Raw genomic sequence first — 16,413 nt, 5'->3', positions numbered from 1 at the left:
TTACATTTATCATTCTTATTTGGAAAATAAATATTGCCTAATCATAATCTCACAAGATTTATTTGGGTTTTCTTTTTCATACACATATCTGAGGGACCTGAAAGATTTCAGAAGTTCAAAAAATAGAAGCCAAAGTTCTGGGAAAATTTAAATGACAGAAATTTCAGGCTGGCACTGGGTTTCTTCAAAATCCCACAGTGGCCCTAACCGGTTTGGCTCAGTGGATAGAGCGTCGGCCTGCGGACTCAATGGACCCAGGTTCGATTCCGGTCAAGGGCATGTACCTTGGTTGCGGGCACATCCCCAGTAGGAGGTGTGCAGGAGGCAGCTGATTGATGTTTCTCTCTCATCAGTGTTTCTAACTCTCTCTCTCTCTCCCTTCATCTCTGTAAAAAATCAATAAAATATATTTTAAAAAAATAAAATCCCACAGTGAAAATGAAGCTATCCAAAGCAAACGCAGCAACCCTAAAACTGTGCCCGCATGACAGAGTAAAATGGTGCACGTGGGCCTCATTCCAAATGCTCCGGCCAAGAAAGGCTCTTCAGACAAGGAGAAATGGTTTCAGGCACAACACAATCCGCATTTCAATCAACCGCTATGTCTCAGGCTTTCTGCTGGGCACGAGTAAAAGCGTACTAATACTCAGCCCCGTTGCCGGAAGAACTTTGAGACTCATGGAAAACCTTATGAGCACCGCGGCCCTGCCTGCCTTTGCCAGAATAGAAGTAAAGAGTCAAGGAAATCTTGTTTGCTTTGGGAGAGAGGAAAGAATCTCCTGATTCGAGTCCTACCTCCCGCTGGAAATGCCTTGTTGATGGAGGATTTAGGATGCAACCGGTGTAAACACTTGACTGAAACAGTGAGAGGCCCTCTCTTGTCTGAAGGAAGCGTATGTTTTCACATGCTAAACACCAATGCCTATCCCATCAGGGAAAGGAAGAAATAGCTTCTGTCTAAAAGGAATCACACACAGACTTCGGTAGGGACATGATAACAGTATTTTAGAACAACAACAACAGAAGAGCATAATATCAGCTACTTTTTGGGAGACGGGGACAGAGGGAGGTCCGCTTGTACCAGGCATGGCACTGGATGTCTTAACCATAAATCTAATTCCTTGTTGATGCCAGTCCCACGAGGCTGGTCTTGTTCTCATTTCAAAGCCAAGGAAAAGAGGATCAGAGAGATGCAATGACCTGTTCAAGGTCTCGGCAGAGCTGGGACCCAAACTCAGAGGGCCCCCTGACTCCTAAATCCATACTCTTTCCAGAGGACCAAAGTGAACAGAACTAAAAAATGACATGCTCCACTTCGTATTATGTGTTGTTGCCTGAAAATTCAACAAAAAAAAAAAAAAAAGGAAAGACCGAGATACGTGACTCCAACAGATCCTGGGCCATGTTCTCTTTCCTGTCCTCCCTCGCGGCTCATCCTCATTAAAACTTGTCCCAGAAAGTGGAAACCTTAGAGGTCTTCCTAGAATGGAGGTCAGAGGAGGCGATGTCTGGCTGGGGATGGTGAGGGGGGTCATCTGCTTAGAGGTGGGAGCTGAAGACATGAGGGGCTGAGTCAGAGAAAATGTGCTTTGTATAAGCAGTGGGTGGGGGCTGGGGGCTGCAGTCATAGGCTCCCCACAGGCCAACGGTTTCCATTCTCTCCACTCTCAGGATTCACACTCTCAGAAAGCGGTGTCTTGGTGTGTCTGACTGAGGTTCTTTCTGCCCAGGGCCCAGGGACATTTTGCCACCTCTCATTTTGGGCATGTTTGGCACATGAAGAGAGGCACAGGGTACCCACTGATTTGGCCTGGATAGTGGGAGACGTGAGTAATGCCCTGATTAAGCTAACTCCAGACTGGACTGAAAGCTTAAAGCTAACTTGGGATTTTTTTTTTTTAAAAGGCAACTTCTGTCTAGCCCATGCTCCATCTCCTTCCCCAAACTGAAAGCCGAGAGACGTGGTTTGGTGACGGAGCCCCCTTTTATGCCCTAAGGCATTCTGGCAGGCACAGAGCATCCAATGAGAATTTCAAAACAACTCGGAAACGTTTAACAGAGAAAGGACAACTGCACTGAGGCCAAATGGGAATTGTTTAGCTACACGCAGGTAATACCTACAACAATGAAAAGTGAACATTTATGGAGCACTTACTATGTGCTGAGCACTATTCATCTAATCTTCCAACAGCCCCATGAAGGGATTACTCTTAGTAGTCCTACAGCGCAGATGAAGAAGCTGAGGCACAAAGAGGTGAAGGCCCTTTCCCAAGGCCCCCTGGATTAAAAAAAAATTTTTTTTTTATTGCTTTTTAAAGAGAGAGAGCGAGAGGAAAGGAGAAGGAGAGAGAGAAACATGGATCGGCTGCCTCCTGCACATCCCCTACTAGGGATCGAGCCTGCAACCCAGGCATGGGCCCTGACTGGGAATCGAACTGGCAACCTTATGGTACACAGATGACGCCCAACCAACTGAGCCACGCCATCCAGGGCAGGCCCCCTGGCTTCTCATTGGAAGAGCCTGGATTTGAACTCAGTGTCTGGGTCACAGAGCCTGCTCTCTTAACCACTGTTCAAATCGACAGGGGTCACTACCGCAGGAGCTGGGGGAGAGAGGCCTGTGTGGAGGAGGGGCCTGATTCGTGAGACACTGGGAGATGAGCTCTGTGGACATGTTCCCAGAGGAAGCGGGGATGCCTGCAGGGTGGTTTCTGACGCCCTGCCTCTGACAGGGTGGAACTATCCTCAGAAAACCCTGGGGTTTTCCAGAAAGAAGGGAACCTGCGAACCACTTAGCCCAGCCACTGGTTTACAGCTGGGGAAACTGAGGCACAGGGAAGCAGAAGGATGGAGCCAAGGAGCAGCAGAAGCTGGGTCAGAGGGAGCTTCGTCTTCCAGGAAGCTCCCTTCGTTCTCTCTGTTTTTCTTTCCCGTGAGGATTCTGCTTCCCCCAGCAAACCAGTCTCCCAGCCACCTGCGTGGCCCATTCCGGATAAGCAGGTATTTATGGTCTAACGCCCCTACCCCTTGGAGGGTCTCGGGCAGCCAGAATGAAATGCAGATGAGACTCAAGGAGCTGGCATCCCCCAAAGCTGCCTTCACAAGGAAGCTACCCTGCACTACCCAGACCTTCACCCCTGCGCCGCCCCCCACCCCCGCCCCGAATTGGCAAACCTGCTCTTCTGACCTAGGTCATGTTTTTACCAGGAACTGGACCTGCTCTATGAAATCCCATTTCCAAGACTCCACCAGGGTCTCAGGTACCTCCTCAGGCACATGGTTCCCATCTGGACCTCTCCAGTGAATTTCTGGGAGCTGGGCAATCCTGATCCCAGCATCCCTCCCCTCCCCCACCCCTGGCCTCCATGGAAGGAGGCGGTGCCCACCCTCCCCCCACTAGGCGGTGATGGCCAGAGGGGAGCTCCTCCTCTCTTTGGCGAAGCGAAGGCAAGTCTTACCTTTCCACCTGCAGGTTGACTTTGGAAGGCTCCACGTTGGGATTTTCCCACTCCATTTGCGGGCAGTGCATGAAATAGCAAAGGGTGTACAGGGCCTCCGGCTCCCAGTAGAGCGCCCCCTGCTTGTGGTGCAGGGGGGTGCCGTTGCCGTGGTGCTTGGCATGGAGGGGCTGCAGGTGATGCATTGCTCGGGACACCAGGTCGCCTGTAGACAGAAGTAAGAGTTCAGATCCCTCAGGCAGCAAAGACTTGCAGAAAAGATGTGCCTGAAGGTCCCTGAGAAATCCTGTTTCATTGACAAAGGAAACTGAGACTCAAGGTGTCAAGGGTAGTTAGAAGCAGAGACAGATTTCAACCTGGATATGTGTGATTCTCATGCCTGCGGTCTTCACCCTCTTTTTCTGAGACACCCCAATGCCACCTGCTCCAGTTCCAAGTCCGTCTTAAGGATATCTGGCATTTTGTAGCCAAGGTGTTAACAGATGCCATTTACCCTTGATATTCAGTAATTCCATTTCTGGGACTCTGTCCCAACGTGGGAATCCAAAACGCAGCAAAATCTTCATGCACAAGGATTTTCACCCAAACCTTATTTACAGGGCCCAAAAGTTGACAAAGAAACAAATGTTTAAAAATAAGAGTGTGGTTAAATAAACTCTGGTACATCCACATGATACAATCATAAACTTATGCAGTCATGAAAAATGTTTCCATAGAGGTGCAATGTCACAAAAAATCCTTATGTTAAAATGGTGAGTGGGAAAAGAGTGAAATTCAAACCTGCATACAGTGTGATTAGGATTATGTTATTAAAAAGTATGTACTGAGTAAATATTTTAAAAAAATCAAAACATTGACCACGGATTTGTCTGCCTACTGGGATCGTGGGTAATATTCCTTTATATCCAACATTTCTGTAGTTTCTGAGTCTTGAATTATGGAGTGTGCTACTTGGTATTATCAGAATAATAAGCTTCCTGAAGTAGTTTTTTCTTCTTGTACCTTCCATCTCAGGTCAACTTGGAGTACACTCATCTTTCCATCTGTTTTTCTTGAGAGCTTCCATGGAAAAAGCTCAAAACAAGAAAAATCAAAAGGGAGTGGAGAAAAGAAAAGGGTCGGTGTTTAGGGCCCCGGCACCGCCCCTCTATCCTCCAAGACACTGGGAAGCCTTTTGCCTCAGGTGGGCTAACCATCTCCTCTGAGCATCTTTCAGCTTGCCCTACACTTCCAGGTCCCCTGCTTTTGTTCTTATTGTTTCACACCTTAGAATGCCCATCCTTTCATTCTTCCAACTATGGGAGACCTTCAAGGCTGTGATCAACTGCCTCTTCTTACATGTAGCCCTCCAGAACGCCCCCAGTCAGAATCAACCTCCCCTTCCCTTGTGTACCTGCAACACCTGCTAATACAGCTAAAACATTACCTGTTTAATTTTGTCATGTTTCCCAGTTAACTGTCCACACATCTACTGAGCCTCCAGGGCAGAGACCATGACTTATTCCTTGTTCTGTTTCTGAAGGAACAGTGTAGAATAGTGGCTAGGAAGGTGCTCTCTGGACTCAGACTGCCATCATCACCACCATCATTTCATCATCATTTCCATCAACATCATCATCATCATCATCACCACCATCATCATTTCATCATTTCCATCACATCATCATCATCACCACCATCATCATTTCATCATTTCCATCAACATTATCACCATCACCATCACCATCACCATCATCATCATCATCATCATCACCACCGTCATCATTTCATTATTTCCATCACATCATCATCATCACCACCATCATCATTTCATCATTTCCATCAACATCATCACCATCACCATCATCATCACCATCGTTACTAGCCTAGTCCTTGGATCAGAGGCCCCAAGGATGTCTCTGAGCGGGGCTGGCCGTGGGAGATGAAATTGGCACAGGGATTCTGCAGTCACTAGCTCCACTTTAAACCCTGGTTTATGTATGTGCTCTCTGCTGCCTCACCTGCCAGCTTCATGATCCCCAAACCATAAATCACTTGGAACAAGCTGCCCTGAGTTAGGGCAGTGGGAGTTTGGCTCTAGGAACCGATTTGAACATCCCTGGATAACCATGTGGGAATCACCACCATGCCTTCCCTCGTAATCTGTGTGCTGCAGGTTCAGTTTATTTACTTAATATTTTCTTTAAATTGGCTCATTCTTTCCCCACAAATAAATTCATTTGAAAAGGAAACCTCCTATCAGTGCCATAAATGGAAAACCACTATTTTTCTAGTACTCATAAAAAATTCATGCAAATTAAAAATTTAAAGTGTTTTCTGTATCACCTACAACCGTCTCCCGTGCTGCTGTGTGGGAAATGCTGCTCTAACCTGCCAGACTCAGGCTATCAGCGCATCTCCATCTCTGACTAAGCCATCTTCCTGCTTGCCCGACGTGAGTGCCCTGGGACCAAGGGCCTCACGTGCCAGCAGTCGGGCGCCTGTGTCTCAGCCGGAGGTTAGGCAGCACCTTCACGTCCTCCCCTGCTCTTCATTCCATCCACGGTCAGCTACCACTCACACAGCACGTTTTCAAACCTCCCGCAACCCTGGGACTGGAGGCAGCTAGACTCTCCAGGAAGAGCCCACATGCGTTTCAAACAAGGAGAGAGACCCCTTTGTCCAAGCACTTAGGGCTGTTTTGTTTTGTTCTCCCCCCCCCGCCCCCCTTTTTTTCCTGGTGGCACATTGGATAGACAACTCAGAAACCCTTTTTGCACACAGTTGTAAATTAATGGCCCCCGTTGTGATTGCCTCATTGAGTGGGAGCAACAAGTTCATGGTTAAGTGTGAAAAGATTATAGGAGGAGGCATTTTTTTTAATGAAGTCCTTAGTTTTTCCCTTTAAACAACAGGAAGCAATTACTATAATTAATGACTGTCCAATGGGCGGTTAATTGGGAGCTTGGGGGCAAAACTGGGATGTCCCCCAGGAGAGTCGAGGCAAGATCTCAGAGGACACGGATATGGGATGGGGCAGGACCAAAGGCAGTGGAGTTGGTTCAAGAGTGAGAAAACCCAGGGCCTCTGCTTTCCCCCTGGCTTCAGTGGGGAGACTGGGCGGACCCAATACCCCCAGACCTCCACTGGTTCAGGGTAAGAGGCCTGGACCGCCCGCCAGACTCTACGTCACCTGTGATGTTCAGTATATCGCCTAGCAAATTTCCTAGGGCTTCTGGTTAAAGAATCACCAGCCTGTGAATGCTTGGGGACCTTTGTGGTATCTTGATTTAGCTTCTCATTCAAATATTTTAGACATACAGAGGTTCAAAATTCTCTGAGTTCAAAATTCAGTTCAATCGAGTATTTACCATTTTACTGGCGTTTCATGAAGAGTTCCCCTCACCTGTAACATTTTCTTCAGCTTCAGTTATTTATTTTTTTACGGACTAGTTCACTATGGGTCATTCATTTATTCGTTTGACATGCAACGGATATTCCCCAAGCTATGGGCAATGTGTCAGGTGCTCAGAAGGCAAAATTGGACACAGCACAGCAGAGTAGAAAAAGAAAAAAAACAAACTGGGTTTGAATTATGACTCTGCCTTGGGGCAAGCATTTATCCTTCCAGGTCTCAGTTTTCTTATCTGTGAAATGGGAACATTAATACCTTTAATGTATTTAAAGCACTTGGCACACAGTAGGGGCTCCAGAAATAGTGGGTGTGTTTTCACCCCAAGCCATAAGAGGGTCCAACCTCCAGCCCTTCAGCTCACAGGTGAGGTTGATCTCAGACAAGTTGTTTATCCTCTTCTCACCTCCACTCCCAGGTCAATGTGGACAGTAACAGCTATATAGGAGATAATTCATATAGATTTTTCATAGTTTCCTAGTTCAACAACATCAGCTGCTGCTGATATGATTATTGGCTATTAAGAAGGTCAGGGTCAGGGGCTCTGCCCTCCAGCCTGGACGACAGCCCGATTCAAGAAGAGCCTCGATGGCTGGGAACAAATTCTCTCCACCTCGTCTTTGCTGGAAAAACGGTGGTTTCTAGAATCCACTCTGGCAGAGTAACCTCTGAATATGAAGAACATGTCTTTGTACACAGAGAGAGCAAGGCTGTATTATTCAGACCACAGTGCAAGCCCGTCTCAATTAAAGGCAGGTGAGAAAAGAAGGCAATTTCATTATCTTCCGTCGCCCATGTGGCTTACCAACGCGCTTCCTCACATATGTTCTACGGGGCCCCGCTTAATGAACGTACAAAACCCACTGGCAATTAGCAGCACCCATTTGTGTGCCAACAATTCATATGCGAAAGTCAACATTCAACCGCAATGACAGCATTTAATTTGCAGAGCAAATTGTCCTTAAAAACAATTCATGCTGCAAGCTGCTCCTGCAGACTGCCTGCTTAGGTGAAGTGAGGCTATTTTAGCAAATCCTTTCTTCTTCGTCTTTTTAAAACAATATTTTCATTAATTTCAGAGAAGAAGGGAGAGGGACAGAGAGATAGAAACATTAACGATGAGAGAGAATCATTGACTGGCTGCCTCCTGAGGGGTCTGAAGGATGTCCCAGGACAAACCTTAGAGATCAAAGTGTGGGGGCCAGAGGAGTAGTCCCCACATATGCCCATGCAGACACGACCACACTGTGGCCAGGTTCTGCATTTCCAGGGTCCTGGCCTGGGTGCATCTTAGCACTTCTTCTGAGAGTGATGTTTCCCCGAGGGAGCCGCTCGGACCCTCTATATCCGAATCCCCCGGGAGCTGTTAAAAGCAGACGTTCCCTCATCCCGTTGCAATGGTTGCAGATGTCTCAAAATATCTTCGCACACATCACCACCTCCAACTAATGGGGGTCATCAGAGCTGCTGCTGGAACTTGCTAATGTGCTACTGAAAAAGCACAGAATGACTACACCACAATTTAGATGAAAATTTTAGTGTAATTGGTTTCTTTTGTAAACGTAGGCACTTCATTTTATGCATTTAAAAATATTCTGAGGCAGGGTCCTTGGGCCCCACCAGATTGCTAAAGGGGTCCAGGCGCCCAAACGTTTAAGAAAAATGAAGTGAATGATGGGTAACGGGGAGCCCCTGTGACGGCAGGCATCTCGCGACTTTGGGGGTTCGATGAGAATGGAAATGCAGTTTCCAAGTTCAGGTGCCAGGAAAGTAGATTTAGTGACCGCAAGGACCCTCTACGGCTTGAATCAGCGACTATTCGCTTCACAGAGGTTCCACACGCCTGTCCTGGTGTAGGGAATTCCCATGGGAGGAGGTGCATATTGCTTTCTGGATCCCGAAGCTTTTAACAGTTCCCGATTTTCCAGACTCTCACATCCATTCATACTTCAGCATAAGCCACGTGTTTCTGAGCTCAAAGCTCTAGTCCCACCAGGAACTAACACACAGCTGAGTCATTGACAACAGGATCCCAAGTAAGTACCGTTTTACTTCACTCTGGTTGGTGGGGTTCAGAGAGCACAGCCCTAAATTAGGGGGGTGCAAGCATGACATGCCATTGCTCAAACTGTGGCATCCCCACCTTCTTGACAATCCCTCCCTTCTCGCCACCTCTCTCTCTCTCTCTCTCTCTCTCTCTCTCTCTCTCTCTCTCTCTTCCTATTTCTTGCTCTTAGTATTTCCCGAGGACCTACTATGTGCCAGGCAGTATTCTTGGTGCTGGGGTTACATCAATGAATAAAACAAAATCTTTACTCTCCATGAGACTATATAGTAGTAGGGAGAGGTAGACAATTAAAAAAATAGGAGAGTAATATAGGGTGTGACTTAGGGAAGGGAAGTGACTGCTAATGGTTTCAGGGATAATAAAAATGTTCTAAAACTGAGTGTGGTTATGGTTGCACAGCTCAGGAAACATACTAGAAATCATTGAATTGCGTACTCTAAATAGGTGATTTGTATTTCAATTATATCTCAGTGAAGCTGTTATTAAAAAAACAACAAAGACAAAAACTAGAGAATGCTGGAGAGAAGATAAAAACTAGGGTAACTGCTGGAGAGAAGGGTAAGGCAGTAAAGGGGGATAAAGGTCCTCAGCGGGGGTGGGGTCATAATTTTATCCTTACCCCAGGACATGCCCATTGATTTTAGAGAGAGAGAGAGGAAAGGAGAGGGAAGAGAGAGAGAAACTTCGATCAGCTGCCTCCCATGCTTGCCCCTACCGGGGACTGAACTCGCAACCCAGGTATGTGCTCTGACCGGGGAATTGGACACACTGATCCATGGCGTATGGGATGATGCTCCAACATATGAGCCAGCAGGCCAGTTTGGTGTGTGTGTGTGTGTGTGTGTGTGTGTGTGTGTGTGTGTGTGTCCTAATTTTAAATAGGATGGTCAGGGAAAGCCTCATTGAGAGTCACACTGGGGTGAGACTTGAAGGTCATGAGGGAGTAAGCCATGTGGATATCTGGAGGAAGAGTGGTCCAGGAAGAGGGACCGGGAAGTGCAAAGGTCCTGAGGTATGCCTGCTATGTTTAAGGAACAGCGTGGGGCCAGTTGGCTGCAGTTCAGTGGGCCAGAGCGGAGAGTGGAAGATGTCTGAGTGACATGGGTGGGGGGCCTAGAAGCAATTCTGAGAACTTTGGGTTTTCCTCTGGATCAGACGGGAACCAGTGGAGGATTCTGACTAGAGGACAGATGAGATCTGATATATGCTTTAAAGGAATCCCGTAGTGACAATCAAGTGAACAGACACTATTCATAGAGCCTCGCTGTGTGCCAGGCACGGGGCAAACTCCTTTATGGGCATAGCTCATCGAATCACCACAGCTACACTCTACGGGAGGGACTATTATTCTCTCTGTTGTGGGAAACTGAGGCTCAGAACAGGTTAGGCACTTGACTCACGTCAGCAGTAGGGCCAGGGCACTGACCAGGTCTGCCTGACTGTAGAGTCCTCGCCTGCCCCGCGGCCATTGTGGCACTGTTTGATGCACACGGCAGGTGTTTAATGGAAGGTGCCATCTGGCTGGCTACCAAGCACTGCCCTGCGGCAGGGGCACCTTAGGAACGAAGAGGGTGAGAGAACGTGCATCCACTTACTCAGTTCCGCGATGCTGCCCACGCGGGTGGCCAGCAAGGACTGCTCGATGGTCCTCAGCTCCGACTGGCTGAACATGGGCATTTCTCCCGGCTTGTTTGACCGCTGCGGGTCCCTGTGCAGATTCAGGCTGTCCGGCAGGCACAGCACTCCTGCAGGCCGGGAAGAGGGAATGAAAGGAGAACAGATTGTTACTTTTTGGCTAACGAAAGGAGGGGCGTCAAACTGTGCACAGCCTTGAACAACACCAGAGCTGGGACCACAAACCCAACGTGACAACCAAGACTCCCTTCAGAAACGATATCTAGCTATTTTACTAGTAAAAGCTGTCCTCAAGGCCCTGACCTGCTAATTTTAACAAACATGCGGGCATTGGTCTGTATGCACATTTCCACAGGACGCAAAATCTATCTGCTCAGAGATGCCTCCTTCTCCACCCCAGAGGCAGCTGCTATCCCTGGGTGTCCTGGGGGAACAGCCTCTGCTGCAGTCACTTCTGAGGACTTGCTTTATTTGACCAATCCATGTAACTCCCCTGGCTGGGTTGTTATCGGTTAGACAAGGCTCTCGCTTTCTCTGGAGAGCTCAATGTCAGGAGGTAAAGAGACCCATGGAAATCCCTGGAATCTAAGTATTCTCTTCCCTTCCTTCCCATTCCATGGACACTTAGCAAGAACCTCAGCACGTACTCTGGGACTTCAGTCAGAAGTATGACCGGGTCCCAGCCTCCAAAGGCAGAGTGTGCTTCCTCACTCCTGGCCTTTGGGCTTGACGACTCACTCTGACCAAAGGTATGTTCATGAACACGATGGAACTCAAGGCCTGCAAAGCACCTGTGCCGTTGAACGTGCTCTCTTGTGCCTCTGCCATCATCATGAGAGGAACATGCGCTGCCTAGCCTGCTGGTCTAAGGAGGGCGAGAGAGACACAGAGCAAATCCAGTGCCCACCTGAAGCTTGGAGCTGCCCCACAAACACAAATGCTGACTTGGTATGTCTTTGAGATAGTGGGGGTTGTTTGTTACTCAGCATTATGATGGTGACAACTAACAGATACACCTATGAAGTGCCAGTCGCGGAGGATATGAAGATACAACGAACAAGGCAGACACTGTGCTGTGTTAGGGGCTGAGGACACAGTGATGGACAGAATACATACACGCCTGTTCTCAGGGGGCTCACAGTTTAAGCAAAGGAGGCAGCTGATACAAAGCCATATGGTAAGTTCTCTGTGGTAGGAGGAAATGAGGAATGAAGGCATGGGACCTGAATAATGAGTAGTTGTCAATAAGTAGGAAGCACTTATTGAATACCTGCTATATTCCCAACCATGCGAGGCATTTTGAAGATGCAAAAGAAGCAGAAGGTGCATTTAAGTAGTTTATGAACCAACTAAAGAGACAAGACTGGCAATGGCATAATTTAAGAACAATAGGACAGTATCAATATATAGGTGCTGAATTATTTAAGACAACTGGCAGGGCGAGGGGAAACAGACAGAATGTCTGTAGTTCAAAGGTCAGTAGTTGAAGTCCACTCCTTATTCTGCTTGAACCACAAAAGCTCAGCAAACAAAGGTTCCTCCTCTGAAGACGGGCGGACGTGTGGTGGCACCTGTCACACGCCTCTTCTGGCCCCTGCTGCCTCATTAGTGGCTCCAGCCATACCGAGCCAGTCACTTGTTCCCGAAGGTTTCACTTTCGCACCAAAAGGCTGATACAATGGGGAAGGTAACTATAGAAGACCTTTTTGGGATGAATAATGAATGAACAGACGAATGATGCAAATGATGATTCAGTTTCAATGTTCTTATAATCAGGAAACTGGTCAAGAACGTTTCTTCCTAAGATTATTTTTAAACCATTGTTTTTCAAACCTTTTGGACTGTGACCCGGAATAAGAATGTATTTTATATCAGGACCCAGTACACCCACCACCACCACCACCACCACCACCACCACCACACACATACGCTCTTCATATTCTCCATGAAAAACAAAAACAAAAACAACTTCATGGAGAATAATACTGACCCTTATTATTATTACATGAAGCACTCTCAATTTTTTAACATACATTTCTATTGATTTCAGAGAGGAAAGGAGAGGAAGAGAGAGAGAGAAACATCAATGATGAGAAAGAACCATTGATCAGCTGCCTCCTGCATGCCCCCCACTGGGGACCAAGCCCGCAACCCGGGCATGTGCCCCTGACAGGAATTGAACCCGAGACCCCTCAGTCCGCAGGCCGATGCTCTATCCACGGAGCCAAACCAACCAGGGCTCAATTTTTTTTCTTTTTACTTCTCTTCTATTTTATTAATTGAAAAATGCTATCTGCAGCATCAGAAGAGATTTTTGCTTTGAAAAACACTGTGGACTATGCTGGCACACAAATTGGCATTAGCTGGACAACACAGAATCACCACTTACTGGACATTGCCTAGAGCTGTGCAGGCTCTGCAGGGGATGTGGAGATGACCGAGAGATGATCCCTACGCTTTAGCAAACCTCGGCTTTTCAGGGAAGACAAGGCCTTTGCAGAAATTCCCATCACCCAAGACTGGCCTCCCACCTGTCCCCTTTTGCTGAACAGCTGAGTCATCCTCCTAATGACCGGGGATGCCCTGAATCATCCTTGCTTCCTCCTGTTTGTTCACCAGCCTAGACATTTGGTCAGAGGCCAAGTCAAGTAGACGTTGCCATGGCAACAGTGTTGGGCCACTTCCTCATCTGGTGCTCTTGATGTCCTGACTCTTAGTCAGAGATTTCCTACCCTTGGAAAGCTCCCTGCAGAGGGCACCAGATGATCAGGACCCAGTGTGACAAGGGACCCCAGGTTCCTGGTGGTAGTCATGGGGCTTCATAGCAAAGGAGACCCGAGAGAGAGCCCCGAGTGTTGGGAGGATGAAGTTACCTATGTGCTCGCGGAATTGTTTTCTTGGTATTTGCATGATGTTCAGCAAGTTCCCATCCCTGACCTGCATCTGAAATGTTGCTTCACACGTTGGTTGAGGCATAAGTAAACGGGATGTGGAGTCTGGAACCCGACTTTCAGACGTGGCTGTCAGTGCCCACCTATGCTTAACCTCGGGCAGGTCACAGGGACACTCTGGACCTCATTTCCTCTTCTGTGAAAGGTGACAGTTCTGTCCTTGTCTCCCTTACAGGGTTGCTGGGAGTGAAGGGATAAAATGAGATAACGTATACCAGAGTATTTTGCATGTGCTGAGCAAACAGTAGGTGCTCAGCATATGTTAACTGAGATTAAATCAGTTAATGTGTACAAACCCAGCTTTAGACTGCTTTATGCTTTGTCACAAGAATAAACAATTTCCCTTGGGATTATTCCTCCTTCTTTTAGAGGGTTCTGACATTTAAATGTGAAAACATAATTACTCAAAGAAGCTGTGAAAGCTAGATTACTGAGATTTGAAAAATCTAAATTGAACAATTATGCAAAGATTATATACTAGGGCCCTGCCCGAATAGCTCAGTTGGTTAGAGTGTCATCCCCATAGGCCAAGGTTGCAGGTTTGATTCCGGTCAGGGCACATACAAGAAGCAACCAATGAATGCATAAATAAGTGGAACAACGAATCTATGTTTCTCTCTCTCTCTCTCTCAAATAAAAAAAATTAAAAATAGATATATAGGATTTATTTTCTTCCTCCCTTCCTTTTCTTCTTGAGGAATCTAGATGGGGTAGCACATAAACTAGAGTTGCTTTTTGTTGTTGTTTTATTTTTTTGTCTAAAAATCAACCAGATCAATAAAAAGTTCCCAGCATCATATTTCAGTGTCAGACACAAGCCTCAGTTGTGGACTACTCATCAATTTCCATTATTAGAGCCAAGGACAGCTGCAGCCTGGGGATTAAACCTCAAGTTCAAAGACACGGAGAATGAAGGTTCAAATATGACTCTGATTGGACCTAAAGAGAATAATTTCTCTAGAGAGAAGGTGATCATCAGCTATGGTCCAGATGAGACTGAAGAGGTCATGGCCCCCCTGAAATTCTATTACTCTGGAGTCGGTTGTGCATCTTCTAAGGGAGAAGTTCATTCACATCCTAAGGGGGGTCTGTGGTTCCTAACAGCTGATGAACTGATGCCTCTGAGGTCCACATTCCCAGCCGCCACCAGGTCCTCTGCTCTGGGACTGACCGGCCGTAGGGGGGACAGAGTGGGCTGGGCATGACCATGGCCCTGACGGAGCTGAGCTCCAATCCTGCTGCAGCCCTTTGTGCAGCCGAACAAAGACCTTCCCAGATCCCCAGTCAGCTTCCGTGTCTGCAAAGAGAGGTTAAAATATCTCCTTCATCGGTTTCTTGTGGCGATTAAACAAGATAATATATCAAAGCCTCTGCTCTATAGTTAAGTACCTGCTACATATCCTGAGCTCGCAGATGAGCAGTTTCTTTTATTTAATGTCTGGATTCAAACCGTCTTGAGGACCATCTTTCCAAAATCTTGTGCGAACGGAGACTGGCAGTGCTTTGGTTAGGTCACTCAGAACATAACACGAGAGAGCTACTCCTCTGGGTGGGCCCCTGGGCCAACCACTTCGGGCATCTGATGGATGATCAGGGGGCACTGCTGCCTTGCTAGATGCCTACCTTCCCATCTGCATAGGGTGGCCCCTTGGCCAATATACCGCCCTGCCATCCTTTCTCTCCCTTCAGCTTTTCTCTGCATCTCCATCTATGACTAGACCTGGATGCTATTTACCCACCAAGAGAAACCCAAACAAGACAGCCGTCAGCACTCACCCATTCTCCTCTCATCGATGATGGTGATGGAGGAGGAGGAGACCGCATACGTCTTGGCGCCCGGGACACAGGCTTGGGCTGTGCCTTGTCTGTCTTTGGCTGCAAGAGCAGTCTGCCTACTTCCTGCCTGCCAAGCTAGCCCTTGGTTTCTCCTAAGTTAGACCCAGAATTCAAGTGGGGGGTCCTGGCAGCTGTCCCAGCTTTAAGCAATGGGAGGGAAGCAGCTGGGGTGCAGCAGGCCAGCCCTGGAACAGGCACCAGGCAGACCTGGCAGGTTCCGATTCCTGCCCTGCCGTCTCCCAGCTGTGGGCAGGGCCTTGTGGCTGGGCTCCTCTGAGCCTCCCTTTCTCCTTCTATGAAATGCTTGATGCTATCTACCTCCTAGTGTGACTGGGAGGCCCTAATGGGATAATATATATGGACAACCTGGCACAGAAAAGGGGGTCGATAAATGTTTGCTAATAGTCCAAGTGAAGTTCTTTGAAGCTGAAGATTTAGGAATTCAATAATACCACGATGCCAGAAGGCTCTGTGTTACCGTTACATTTATTAAGAAACAAGATAGGAAGTTATCAGATTTTTCCCTCCTAATGTTTGCACAACCATTTTATTTTGAGAGACTTGAAGTGGGAAATAGATTCAGAGCTGGCTCGGTGAACCCATTCATTTGTCTGTGAAAAGCATGCTGTACTCCAATTAGGATAAACCCAGACCATGGTTCATCCCCTCCACTTCCCCAAACGAATTATAGTCCAAGAAACAAGTTCTTCGGAAGTCTGCAACCAAATCATCAAAAGAAATAAGAGGCAGAAAACACAGCAATGGAGAATGGTCAGAAATCGGTTTGCTGACATGCCCCGACGTGGAGCCTGAAGGACACAGAGGAAGGAGCGTGCTGACCTGAAAAGAACATGACAACACTCTGGATCTTCTTCAGCCTCAGTCACTGAGCACCAGCCATGGACAACAGGACGCATTCCTGCCCTCAAAGGCTCCCACCTGGCCGGAGAGACAGACCCACCAACTGAAATATTGTGGGAAGAAGACTGGAGGGCAGGTGTGTGTGGGGTCCACGTGGGAGCACAGCAGGGCGAACCCACGTCAGCCCAGGAGCTTCAGAGACGCTTCCCAGGG

The 16,413-nt window shown here is 47.6% G+C and overlaps 1 protein-coding gene across 3 annotated transcripts in view; it reads right to left on the bottom strand.

Annotated features, from left to right (window-relative positions):
* Nucleotides 1-16,413, bottom strand: part of ABTB3 (ankyrin repeat and BTB domain containing 3) — a 263,029-nt gene that overhangs the window by 104,109 nt on the left and 142,507 nt on the right. For all 3 annotated transcript variants that reach the window (XM_080661813.1, XM_080661812.1, XM_080661811.1), the window contains exons 2-3: nt 10,513-10,662; nt 3,459-3,663 (exon numbers count right to left, since the gene is read on the bottom strand). In XM_080661813.1, coding sequence (XP_080517939.1) covers nt 3,459-3,663; nt 10,513-10,662 — 355 coding nt within the window. The remainder of the gene's footprint in view (nt 1-3,458; nt 3,664-10,512; nt 10,663-16,413) is intronic.

The sequence above is a fragment of the Plecotus auritus genome (assembly GCF_963455305.1).
Source record: "Plecotus auritus genome assembly, chromosome: 3".
NCBI lineage: Eukaryota > Metazoa > Chordata > Mammalia > Chiroptera > Vespertilionidae > Plecotus > Plecotus auritus.
This window is presented reverse-complemented; position numbering and strand designations above follow the sequence as displayed.